Raw genomic sequence first — 13,045 nt, forward strand, 5'->3', positions numbered from 1 at the left:
ATGGACGAATGGATGGATGGACGGACGGTCAGATGGATAGGTGGATGGAGGAATGGATGGATGGAAGGCTCAGTGAGTGGATGGATGGATGGGTGGTAGGAAGAATGGATGCATGGATGAGTGAGTGGATACACGGATGGATGTATAGATGAATGGTAGTCACCGAGACAACTCAGAGCACAAAGTACACAATCAGTGCCTGTGTCTATGCAAGCCTCATGCACACCTGCGATTATGCAGGATCTGGGTTCTGCCATTAAGCTATCTGCGTGGCTCACCCGCCCCGGCTCTCCCTGCCCCCTCCCCTTTGTGCAGCGGGAGCAGCGCACAAAGTACACAATCAGTGTCTGTGTCTATGCAAGCCTCACGCACACCTGCGATTATGCAGGATCTGGGTTCTGCCATTAAGCTATCTGCGTGGCTCACCCGCCCGGCTCTCCCTGCCCCCTCCCCTTTGTGCAACGGGAGCAGCTGTGCGAATACATAAGCCTTGAATGAAGGCACTTTATGTCGCCCCCGCCGCCACGAGTCTGCTGTAGTGGCTGAAATCGGCCTCAGTACAATGGGAGCCGCTCCGCAAGAGTAAGATAACAAGCATCAAAGGGCCGAGAGAGGGAGAGAAAAGAAAGCTCGAGGGGGAGGGAAATGTAAACAGAGAGGACATAGGAACCCCTAGGCAGTTAGTTACGAGAGTGATATTCACGTTGTTTGGTCCGACAGGAATCAGGGTTCGCAGGGAGAGAAGGAGGGGACGGTTATTCAATGGCGCTGACGTGGGTTTTAAGTAGTGAGCCGTGGTGGTTATAACTCACTTGATACCGTATGAAAGGAAATGTGGTATTGGGCAAAGCGCCCCGTGTTGGTGAGATCAAGCAAGGATCCGTATTACCGTGCAGGTATCGCTATAATGAACCTCAAGGTCGTAACACTGTCATAAGCGTGATCATGCGGGTGGAATTAAAAAGTTACGGCTAGGATCATGTCAGTATTTCTACGGTCTGCATACTGTATTGTAGCCATGATCCTGTGTGGTTAGTGTATCGGGAGGTGAGATGGCTCTATGTGCCCTAGTATAACCGGCAGTGAAAAAAAGCATTGCGGGGGCGGGGAGCATTCTCTTGACGACTGATGCGGCGGGCAGGGGAGCAGCAGTCTTTCCTTGAAGTCTGAAGCAGCGGGCACGCGATAGGCTGGCAGCACTGTAAACAAGTCTTTGGAGGAGGGCTGATTAATGCAATGATGCGAGGCGGCTGGGGGAGCAAACGGCAAGCGCGTGCACGGGCACATGCACTCGACGTAATCTGCCTGGTGGTTTCAGAGCTTGGTTTGCCCTCAATACTCTCGTCTATTTATCACTTACGTGATAGAATAGTTGAGACCTAAAAAGCTGCTGGGAATCCCTCGTAAATGTAAGAAAGTACGTACTCTCTACTGTTAGTCACTGCTGACTTAACCCGGATTAGTGATCATTAAGTAGAACACACACTTACTTTTCTACCTCATTCTTAAACAATGAATTAGGTAAATTAGGTTGCACTAAGAAAAATACTACTAGGTTACCCTTCAGCTGATAAGGGATCTGACAGGTAAAACACTTAAGGCTGATCCTTAGACTTGGGTACAAAACAACTACCTGTAAAGGATATTTTTTCTGAAAGGAAACAATTTTTTAATTTTAAAATGTAATCAACCAATCCACATAACAGAGGGACCTTCCGTAATAAGCTAGTGTTTTTACTGACAACACATTATAGCACAGATTAAACTTTAATCGGAATACTGAATGAAATGCTATAAACGAGAACATGGCTGTCAGAAAGTTGTGATGCACTGCGTCATTCTTAAAATGTTTTTTATGTTACTGTTGGAAATGTCTAGTAATTTATCACCTCTAATTGGATGCATGTTAAAACACAGTGATGGTGCCCCTGGCATGGGAAGGAATCTAGTGTTCCTATACGAAAGGAAGCACATAACATTTAGAAAATGGAATGCCATCCCTGCCCTATTCTAGGAAAGAGTATGCAATACTTCCTAGCAGTCACAAGGCATTTTACAAGTGAAAATAAATCACAAAAAGTAGGCCAGAAGTGCTACAATAAGCTCAGTATGCTTACAGAAGTACACTTATATACCGTACTTGTGTTAATATTGCGAGCAAAAGCTATACTCCAAGCAAACTTCTAGCAGCCTGAACATTTTCTAGGCTACTAGGAGTAGCTGCAATATGTACTATCATTTTCATAGCAGGCCTACCAGTTTATAATTCCAGCGTTGTCCCAGATGCAGGACAATCAGTGCCGGTTTGCCCAGCAACAGCACAGATGCTGGCAAAACGTTACCAAGAAAATAAATGTAGGACTATCTGAGGATGTTATAAGGCTACCTAGACTATCCCTACAATTTCACACAGTTCTATAAAGACTTTCCTCTCATGGCTGTATCCATAGGATTGCCTAACCATTTGAAATAAAAAGTCTATAATACATTCCGGGAAGAGAAGCTATTTGATTTGTCAATTCTTAACAAAAGACTAATTCAGATACTGGGAATCAATAGACAATTTTAAGGGAGAGGATTTTGGATGAGGACATTTCAAAACAACATATCTAATTAAGCTCCATAGTGGCAACAGTGCAATTACTCGTTTAAAAAGTGTTTTAAACAAATTATACTCTCACCCTGCACTTCAGAAATCCTTCATGGTACGCCCATATTTGATCTTCTGCTCCCGAGTCCTCTGTAACTTGCAATCGTAGCAGCTTCAGATCTTCTAGATTTCCATTTGTTGCAACAAACAATCCTGTAGATTGGTTTCGGATTTTAAAATACACTCGTTTCTGGAAAACAAAACGGTTTCTATTACATATTTTTTGGTTTACATACAATTTTGTTTAATTGGGACATGAACAATGACAGGGAGACACACCGACTCTTACAATTCACAGTCTCTTTCTCAGTACGTAATGAGCAACATCACCATCTTGTGTTGATACTGGAGGACTAATTTCATTAGCTGTTGCCAGAAAACCAATACAGCCCTTTAATTTCAACATTCTCACTAATCTTTGCCTATCTGGTGCATGTCCTTAAATGTTGAGCGACAATGAAAGTATTGGTGGACAGCTAATGAATAGGATGGCGTGGTCAATGCTGAACAATAACTTCTAAGGCCCAAAGATATTCTCAGAAGCTCACCATCAGAGCTCCCAAAAATCAAAGCTGCTGAAATCTGGGCTGACTAATTTTAAATGTTTAGGATCTACAAGAATATCTTCATTGGACACCAGGTCAGCACTATTTCTTCCAACTGCTGCCAGACTCTTTGTATGCTAACAAACAGTGTCCTGTTCCTTTGCAAAGAACTATATTTCCGTGTAGCCCATGCTGGGCTACTATAATGGCCTTTACCTTGGAGTCTATGATCTGGCCCTTAACAAGCTTCAACGTATTCAAAATGACGCTTACACTTCTTACTGGTCTTAAGAAATTCCAAGTGGTCTGTGATGTAAGAAAATAAGTTACACTGGCTCCCTGTGAAACACATGGTGCATTTCAAAATCGTGTGAATCATAATCAAAATGTATGAGAATGCTGAAAAATCTCAACTCAAAGACAAGTTTAAAAAATATATACCTACACTATCACCACTCCGTTCCTTCCACATGCCTAAGTATAAGCGATCCTGGATGAGTGAATGTGCTCCTCACTACTCAGGACCCAAAACTGAGAACTCTGTATATATCACTCTGTAACCTTTCCAATCACCTACATTTAAAAAACATCTAAAAATGTACCTTTTCTGTTAAGTTTACTTCCCTCTTTTCTCCAGATATGCAAGCTGCTCCCCCAGTGCTGAGATAGCCCCAGGGTGTATGTGCGCTATATAATTAATACAACTCATTAATTAATTACATCTCATGCTGCTTTATTCCACCGATTTACACTTCTTGTCTCTTTATTTTCTACTTGCAGGTTTCTTCTTTATCCTTGATTTCTCCCTATTCTGTCTCTCACTCATGCTCCAAGTCAAAGACGGATGATTAAAAATAAATCTTGTTCTACAATAAATGAACGTCATGGCCTACCCCCTATACCGTTGAACGTTAACTAAGCACTGGGTGCAGCGGTCCTCCATTTACCTAATGCTGGATCTGCACTACAGGTGAAAACTAAACACTGACCATGTGACTAAAGACATGGTCTGAAAGACTGGAGTTACCATGGTACGGACATTTTGCATTATTCTACTCTAAAGAGCACTAATAAAGCATAAAATAACTCTAGCTGTAGTAATAAGCACAGAACAACTTCTTATGCTATTACCAAAGCGCTACGTAGCTGGTACTACCACTGCTTACCCTGGCACATGCATACAACACCAGAACACGTGCCAGTCAGTTGGACAGACAAGCATGATGTTCGCTGCTGGTAATGAAAGCGAGAGCATAAGATGGGAGTACAGAAATCACCATAAAGGTATCATTATTTTGATCTGCATTCATCTCTACTATTATCAAATGGTGAGGAAATTTTGAGAACCAGCGAGGGCAGCACTAGACAGTCAAGCTTAAAGCAAACACATTCCTAACAAAGTCAATCAGTCAATCAGGGTTTTATAAAGCGCGCTCCTCACTCGTGAGGGTCTCAAGGTGCTAAGGGGAGGGAGGGGGGTGAGTGCAGCTCCTGTCATTTGAAGAGCCTGGTCCTTGCTAATTTGAGTATCACCATGTGATTATTCATTTAAAGGTTAATAGTGGTAGAAAGTTAGTGCCATCACCCACAGACCTGTACAACAAATGCCTTTAAACACATATAGGCTTAAGCTACATCTGCCATCTTAGTGTCGAAAAAATGTGCAAATGTCCTATTCTGAGAGATATAATCATGAAGCCTGCAGCAATGTCTATACAGAGATACATCTTGGAGAATCGGTGTCTGGCCGACACGTGCCTGCATCTGGATTGCCGCAGGCTATTCAAGAGGCAAGTAAACAAATTGTGGTGGCATACTCTTTACGAAAAAAATATGTGTCAGAGGAACAAATAGCTAGAACAAAAGGTTGCCATTTCTTTGAAACTGTACAGTAAGTTGCAAGTGACTGTACACAAGATGGGGCAAAACCAAACTGCCTATCACAATATACCTCTATGTCTGTAAATGTGTCTAGCGAACCACTTACTGAGAGGGAATTTGACAATGTATTTAATTATCTAGCATCAAGAGACAGAAACCTGCACAACTGCATTTGTATTATGCCCATGAGGAGTACCTCATGGTTGGTACGATGACGTCTATACAAGACAGAAATATTTAAAGTAAAGACTGGTTCCACAAGAAGCCCCACAATAGTTCAAATGATTGAGAATAGCGAAAAGAATAGATGGGAACACAGACTAACAAATTACTCAAATCATCAACAGCTATTACCATCATTCTTCTTGTAAACCAAGAGGGAGCTAGGAATATAGAGAAAACCTTACATTTAGGGCCGAGGAATTTAGATGTGGGACGCTCTCTAACAGTTTTTGAAGGCTTGCTGTGGTTTAGCAGGGTTTCATATGCTGCTATAGAAACAGGCGAGCACTCAGATCTTAAGAATTTTCTAAACAAGAAATTGACCAAGTTATCTAACAGGTCTTGGGATGGGGACAGGTTATGAGTTGGGTCCTCTGCATGACAATCTCTTAATGAGGTTAAAAACATCCTATGAAGCATTTAAAGCATGTAAATATTTTTGAGTAGTTGGTCTTGATCGCTTTAATCATGCACCTCTTTCTTTTATCTGCCTGATCATAGTTCTCTGCTCGATTGTCTCAAACCTTTTAATTTGACAGTTCTGGTGTTTGAGTTCTGGTGTAAAGCACTGAAAGTAGTCAAACTTAGGGCTTAGCGTACCAGTTGTTAATGGGGCACTTGTTTCAAACATTGAGTAGAGCTTGCAGTTAAAATATTTCAGATCAGTTTTATTGCTGAATGCAGTGGTTAGTCGTCTATGCAGCATCACTATGGGTGCTAGGATCAGATTCTTCGCCTGTTTGAGTCAGGATTCTACTGCTAGTTGTTCAAGGACAATGTTTCGTTCATCATTCACCCTGAGATCGCTGCCGTAACACTCTTGCTCTTTAGACAACAGCGTGCTAGTTAAGCAACCCAAAAACTAGAAACTAAACAGAAAGGCAAAAAAATATGAAGCAACACGTTAGTAATGTTAGAAAATGTTGTTTGACTAAACTTCTGTCAACATGTTTGACTGTTCGGCCTTCACCGTCAGATGTTTTAAATAAGCCACCAAACTATCTTGTGTAAGTCTAATTAATGACATTATCGCTAAATGCTTCTGGCTGAGAAAACCAGTTTCTAATTGCTAACAATTCACTAAAATGATAAACTGCTCACACGTGTAGTGAACATCACACCCTTCAATTGCAGCACCTGATTGAAGAGTTTATCGCATGGCTATATGACTACCCTTGGCAGTGATGTAATGGGCGTGAGGTGGGTGTGCTGTATGTAGAAGGTCTGTACTGGGGAATTACACCATAGACAGATAAGTTCAGGCAAGACTGGGTGTCCCAGTTTCATCTGGGGTGTGTTGTAATAAAGTTAACCTCTAATTAAGATTAGCCTTTCTTGGACAAGCCTACATGATATTATCTCTAATATGTGGCCATTCCCTACTATTGTGTCTAAAAGAAACTACTGGAGAGTGATCTGCCCAGACTTTTAGAAGACAAATCGTGTGTAGATTTAATAAGATCAAACATCTTTTTCTGAGCTTTGGCATACGACGGATAGCACTAGGGTACATAGAGGAAGAAACTGACCTCGAGACAGAGACAACAGCAGATCACTGAGCACAATAGCCTGTCAGCCATGACATATCAGTTCTAAAGCTTGGGCTCACACCTTTCCTTTGCACCCAGTGCCCTAGGCATATTTAGTGCAGTCCAGTTCTAAAAGGGTTATCTTCGTGCACCCATTTAAGTTTTCCTTGTTCCACAGTTGGACCTATTGGCTAGAATAGTCTTTCACTCTAGTATAGTCAGCTGGCATGTTAGCTTTCAAGGCTGAGCGCACTCTGTGGCCACCAGCAGGTAACCGGTCCAAAACACATCCAGGCTCAATGAGCACTTGATAATTTGTAGGTGAATATAATGAGTACCATAATAAAAGGGGCAATTTATTTGGAGACATCTCGATAACAGAGTTATAATTAAAGTCTGTGCTTTACTGTTTTAACATACACATCTGCCTATTAACGTTTGTCGCACATAACCTGAAACCAGCCAGGAGTAATAATACTGGTACTTGCTATTTTTATGCCCAGGACTCAATTCGGGTGAAATCCTAACCGAGTTCTACAGATCGTCTTATCAAAACAATACTTTGGATCTTGTCAGACATTGATGCTGATCTTGGATTCCGGGAGAGTACTAAAATCATTCTATGGAGCCCCATAACAATGCAGTACACCTAAGTATATTTTTTACTTTTGTCATTTTTAACTAGTGAAGGGTTATTTTCTTTCACTAAACATAAAGAAACATATTATGGATTGGAAGAACAACACCGACTGCGTAATCAATTTGCCTGCTGATCACCTATAATAATTTTTGCTCCAATTTATCAACAGAGAAAACTGTTTTAAATGTTAGCCAGCCAGCTCCGGAAGGGTTGTTAGTTACATTTAGAATATATCGTCCAGCAGCTATCCTCAGCTTATTTCTTCCTTATTTATAATAGGTTATATACCAGTCGCTACCTATGAAGATAGGTAGCGACTGGCATATAACCCATTATAAATAAGGAAGAAATGTATTTTAATGATGTTCTTATCGCTAATTTATGAATGATATATGACCATACTGTCTTATCCACTATACTTGTATGTCTGTTTTTATTCTGTATAACTTATAATACGTTTCGCTGAGTATTTAAAAAAAAAAAAAAACTTTTTTGAAAACAAAGGAACAGACACTGCTACCTTACCTGAATGAGAGGTCTCAGCGATCCTACTGTACGCCACCCGCTTATTGTGTACCAATCTGGTATTTTATCTGGTGACAGTAGTATCTGGCGCCCTCTGTAATTGCTGTATTCATAGATCACCCAGCTAAAATAAATAATGATTATACAGTTCATATATAAAGATCGTAAAATAAATAATATAGTAATATTTTAAATACATTACTTTTTCTGGATTTCATAGTGGTTCCTCTTTTTACTTTAGAAGTAAAATATAATCATCCCTGGATTTGATTGTTTTTCGCCTATTTGTAGACTGTGACCTTTACAGTCACTTACAAGCTATAAGAAAACCAACCCTATAGCTATGCTCTTGTTTAAAAGGGATCACCCAGTGTAGTTTAAAAACAGTTCCCTTTGCCCACTCTTTTATCTCCAGCAATCACCAACAACAGGCATTCTAGAATGTTTATTTGATGATGTCACCTGGGGTTTTGTGAATTATTGTAATATTCACTAGATGACCCCATTAATCTTACTGTACTCTGAAAATTAGAACATGAGGGTTGTCCAAACATATCCTGGCAAAATTGGTTTCATTGGTTGCAAGAGAAAAACTTAAGAAAGATGAGGAATAGGAAGAAAGCAGGAATGAGAAAAGAAAATGAGGACTGGTAAAAGGAAAAGGGAAAAAGGTGGTGAATAGGGGGAACAAGAGTAACAATTCCGAATAACCTCATGTTTTCAATTTAAGTTATAATGCATGAGTCAACATAAAGTTGACAGAAGTTAACAATTATATCTTGGTATATTTATCGAGTAGATGATAGTAGACGTACCCCTGGACCCAATTTTAAATGCTCTGATGACAACGAATGAGAACCTCTAAAATGAGACCAGACACTTAGAGATGAATAAAAAAGTGCTTCCATTGGAAATGCTTGGCATTTGTTTTTACTTGTATTCACATAATGCATTATTTCCTTCTGTCAGATGAGGAAGCGCAGCTTTGTCAAACACTTGAACACAGGGGGTCTTCGTAATATTTACCCCAGTGCTCGTCTTGGAACAGCTACCCCTAACGTAGTCTGATTCTCTCCTTCAGTCCATCTTAAGGAGCCAACAAACTAAGTGGTTCCATCATCAGTGCTTTGAGGGGGATTGTAGAAGTCTCACATTAAAGAAAATACGGGCTCCTATGAAACACATTTGTGGAGATCGGACTAGATAAACCTGGAATTAGCCATGTTACCAGAAATCAAACATTAATGTTGAATGAAAATGTTCACACAAGTTTGAAGCCCTATTTCCTAGTAGCTCGCAAACACACACTTGCGCCCATATTGGAATTTGAACTTGTGTGCAGTTAGAACATCCCTCTGGTGTTTGCCCAAACCTGAAGTGAATCATGGGGCAAAATGAGAAGTTGCACACCTCGACAAAGGGAAAAATGAGCACCTTCTAATGCAGAATGTCCTTTCATGGGGAATCTTGGAGTAGGTGATGTGTAGGGATAGAGTCAAAGCATAATAAAGAGTCTCTGTCCAGAAAAATAGGCAATTTTCTTTAGCGGAAGTACGGTAAGTCACTCCTTTTTTTAGCATCGAGTTCCAGGCAGCAGGACTTCAACTGTAGTTACAACAAATGCAAGAGATAATATTTGATCTGGCTTAGGTGGGAAAGATACTAGCCATATTATTCCACGAAATCTTGTCAGTGGTTCATACTTTCATCTTTGTTCATAGGAACACGGAGTACCTGATAAATACAGCAGCAACAATTTCTTGGAACAGAGCCAAACATCCATTAGGGTATACATCCTGTCAACTAGAGAATCTGGCTCTTTTTCCTTTACTAATGAAACATAGTGAATAGCAGGAGATCAGATATAGCGAAGATGAGAGAAATGATTCATTTGTCGTAGCACTGCTCCAAATCAGCGCCTGTCTAAACCTTGTAAATTCTTCCCTTCAGTGATGCCTCACCATGACTACAAGGTTCTTGGTGCAGTGTCCCCATGACATCCTGTTCCTCATTCTAGCAGACACAGTATGTATTCTGGTCCAGGCAACCCATGCCACGAGACTCCTGAGCAGTGCTCTACTTGATTATGGCATGATGCTCACGGCTGGCAGAGTTCTAGAATCTGCTGGTGTTTCTGGGAAGCACCAAAAGTAGTATTCTTATGAGCATGCAGAGGTGGCTCCTCCGGTAAGGATGAGAAGCGTCGCCCCACTGCTTCAGCTACAAGCTGAAGAAAGAAAATGTAATAATAATAACATGCGTTAGTATAATTTTGTTTTGTGCATTCAGCTTGCAGCTGAAGCCAGGCGGGCGGGGCTGGGCTCCCGCACGTCACATGGGTAGGAGTGGTGGCAGCACCTAAAGTGCATATGCCGCTTTGGATGGCCGTCTCGTGCCGACCAAAGTGCGCATGACGCTTTGGACGGCCGTCCCGGACCAACCAAAGCGTCATGCCTACTTTGCATGTTCTCCACGCAGGCTTATTACAGCCTGCGAGGAGAACATGCAAAGCCTGCGAGTCGCTGTCTGGGCGCCAAACCACGGCGCTCAGACCAAGCAGCGTTGTGATTGACCAGGGGATTCTGGGAGTCTGTGTGCTTTCTGCCGTGCAGAGAGGACTGAGAAAGAAAAGGCGGCGGTAAAAAGGTAAATCCCTTTTTTTTTAAAATATATTCCCCCCCCCTCCCTCTGTCCCCCGCCTCGCCACCCCGGGTCAGTGGCAGCCACCCTTGTGAGCAAGTGTGACTATCGTACCCATGCAGAGGCTATGACACGGGCCTTTTACCTGCACCTCAGTTTGATGAATGTATGCTGGCTCTTCATGGTAATTCTGTATAGCCAATTATAGCTGCAACTCCCAATCTGACAGTTTATGCTGCATGTTGTGCATATAGGTACATGTGAGGTGTGACACCAAAACCTCTGTATGCATGAAGTCCCGAAGGTTGTACGGTCTAGGGAAGGTTAGCAGTAAGCATAAGGTGCATTCTCACTTCTGTATTATGTTTCTGATCCCTTAGTGTCCCTTCCTTTTTTAAAACAGTGCAAAGACAAGTGGCTTTCAATATGCATTCACAGGAAGGACCTTTAGTGATCTGGCTGAAACTTCATACCAATTTCAATAAGTCCTGGAACACACCCCATAGAAAAGAATGGGCTAATGCCGCCCGCAAGTCGTATCTTATAGTTTCTGCTGTTGCGTGTGCAGTTGCGTGCTGCAGTTGCGTGTGGGTTCTGCATTTACAGGGACAGCAGTAACTGACTGTCCTCTAGTTGTACAGGCTCTGAAAAATTGGCCAGACAATTCCTGTGAGATTTGTGAGCGAATGACATAGGTTGTCCATGAAATGTTGACATCCAATTAGAAATCAGACCCACAGTGGAGGCCCAAGAGAAAACAGAATGTGAAATTTAAAAAAAAAAGTAAGATTTTTTTCATGCTATGTTGAAAACCAAGGGACAGCTAATCATTTGTCTATACACCATTGTATTTATGATGCAGACATTTACAACAAGTATTAGCAATGTCTAAACTTCTCGCTATTAATGACATTACCAGACCTTCTGGTTTTGCCAACGCTATGTACAAATGCTGTTCTACATTGGCAAAATATTTGCAGATGAAGAAGAGCAAAGAAGAAGTACAATGGCAAATGTGTGTATGCATCATGACAACACGGCGGCCCCTGCGTGATGACATCACCGCGTATTTGTGACCATGCATCATGATTTGATGTTCTTTTTGTTGTTGTTTTAACTTCCTTTTAGAAGGTGGATAGCCCTAATCTTGGAGTATTGAATTAAAAAAAAAGTGTGCTTAAGAACAGATTTTTTTCTAAAGAAAGGATCAGTCTGACAGCAAATAGGAGCTGCCAAGCCCTTCCAAAAACTCACTGAAAAATAATAATAAAATAACGAAAAAATGGAAACCGGAGGTGAGGAGGGTGGGGCCCAGTGGGCCATAGGAAGACTACCTTATTTGAGGTCATTACGGAATCTATTTCCATTGCTAAACTTATGTGTGATCCCCTAATGCAATCTAGGTGTTGTAGTCTTGTTTCCATTGAACTAGTTGGACTAACACACCTGAAAACCGTGATTTGAAGGTATGCAAGCAGGATTCGAGACAGTGTCTGCAATTATCTCCGCAAGATGGTCACATTAGTGGTGCCGGCTGGGTGAGTAAACAACACACAGACCAGCGGCAGAAGCAGTATTGTTGTTTAGGGGGGAGCAGTGGTGGAGCTGAGTGGGGTAGTTCCATGATGTGGAGCTGTGGAAAGATACAAATCATCCAATGAAAAGGATGTTAAAGAAGATAGGCTCCAGGAGAGTGACGAACACAAGAAATAGAGGAAAACCATTGAATACCAGGCAAGCAAATGAGAAAGATATGAAAGCCAACCAATGCATGGCAAGGAGCTGACCCCCAAGTCCACTTTAAGCACTGGTATCGCTCACATTAGGCCCTCAACAACAGGCAGCTAAAAGTGGAATTAAGCTAACTAGCATTCTATAATGCACGTTGCTAGTTAACTTCATATTTGCTTATTAATAGTATTGACCCATTAAACAAATGTCTGTCAAATAACATTTCTGGTACTAACAACGTCATAGTTATGATTAAGAGAAGAACATTGGTTATGTTACTTACATTCCACCAAGAACTTCAACTGAAGCTACTCGAGCTGAATATCCCAAACACTGCAGATTCACAGTTTCTGAGGCAAACTCTATTTTCTTCCCTTTAAAGTGTTGTTTCCCATAAAGAACTAGGTTTGGTTCAGAAAATTCCTGTGTGAAAGGAAATAAACCTCTTGATTACAATGGAACATTTGGGACATACAGCAGTGACTAATACTGTTTTGGAAATGACGTGCTTACAAACATCTATAGATTTCAATTCATGGTGACCATAGATATTAGCTGAAATAGGACTATAAGCTTTCAAAGTCACTACTTTATTGTGAGCAGACTGGGAAGCGTATCTGATCAAATACTGAAATAAATAAATTCAACATTCATTTACAACCTACCAACTTTACTATCGGTC

General features: G+C 41.3%; 1 protein-coding gene across 3 annotated transcripts in view; it reads right to left on the minus strand.

Moving 5' to 3' along the window:
• The window catches only part of CRYBG1 (crystallin beta-gamma domain containing 1), a 1,049,447-nt gene that overhangs the window by 35,011 nt on the left and 1,001,391 nt on the right, over positions 1-13,045 (minus strand). For all 3 annotated transcript variants that reach the window (XM_078648430.1, XM_078648432.1, XM_078648431.1), the window contains 3 exons: positions 12,647-12,786; positions 7,993-8,116; positions 2,682-2,840 (listed from right to left, as the gene is read on the minus strand). In XM_078648430.1, the coding sequence (XP_078504556.1) occupies positions 2,682-2,840; positions 7,993-8,116; positions 12,647-12,786 (423 nt within the window). The remainder of the gene's footprint in view (positions 1-2,681; positions 2,841-7,992; positions 8,117-12,646; positions 12,787-13,045) is intronic.

Source organism: Lissotriton helveticus, chromosome 6 (assembly GCF_964261635.1).
Source record: "Lissotriton helveticus chromosome 6, aLisHel1.1, whole genome shotgun sequence".
NCBI lineage: Eukaryota > Metazoa > Chordata > Amphibia > Caudata > Salamandridae > Lissotriton > Lissotriton helveticus.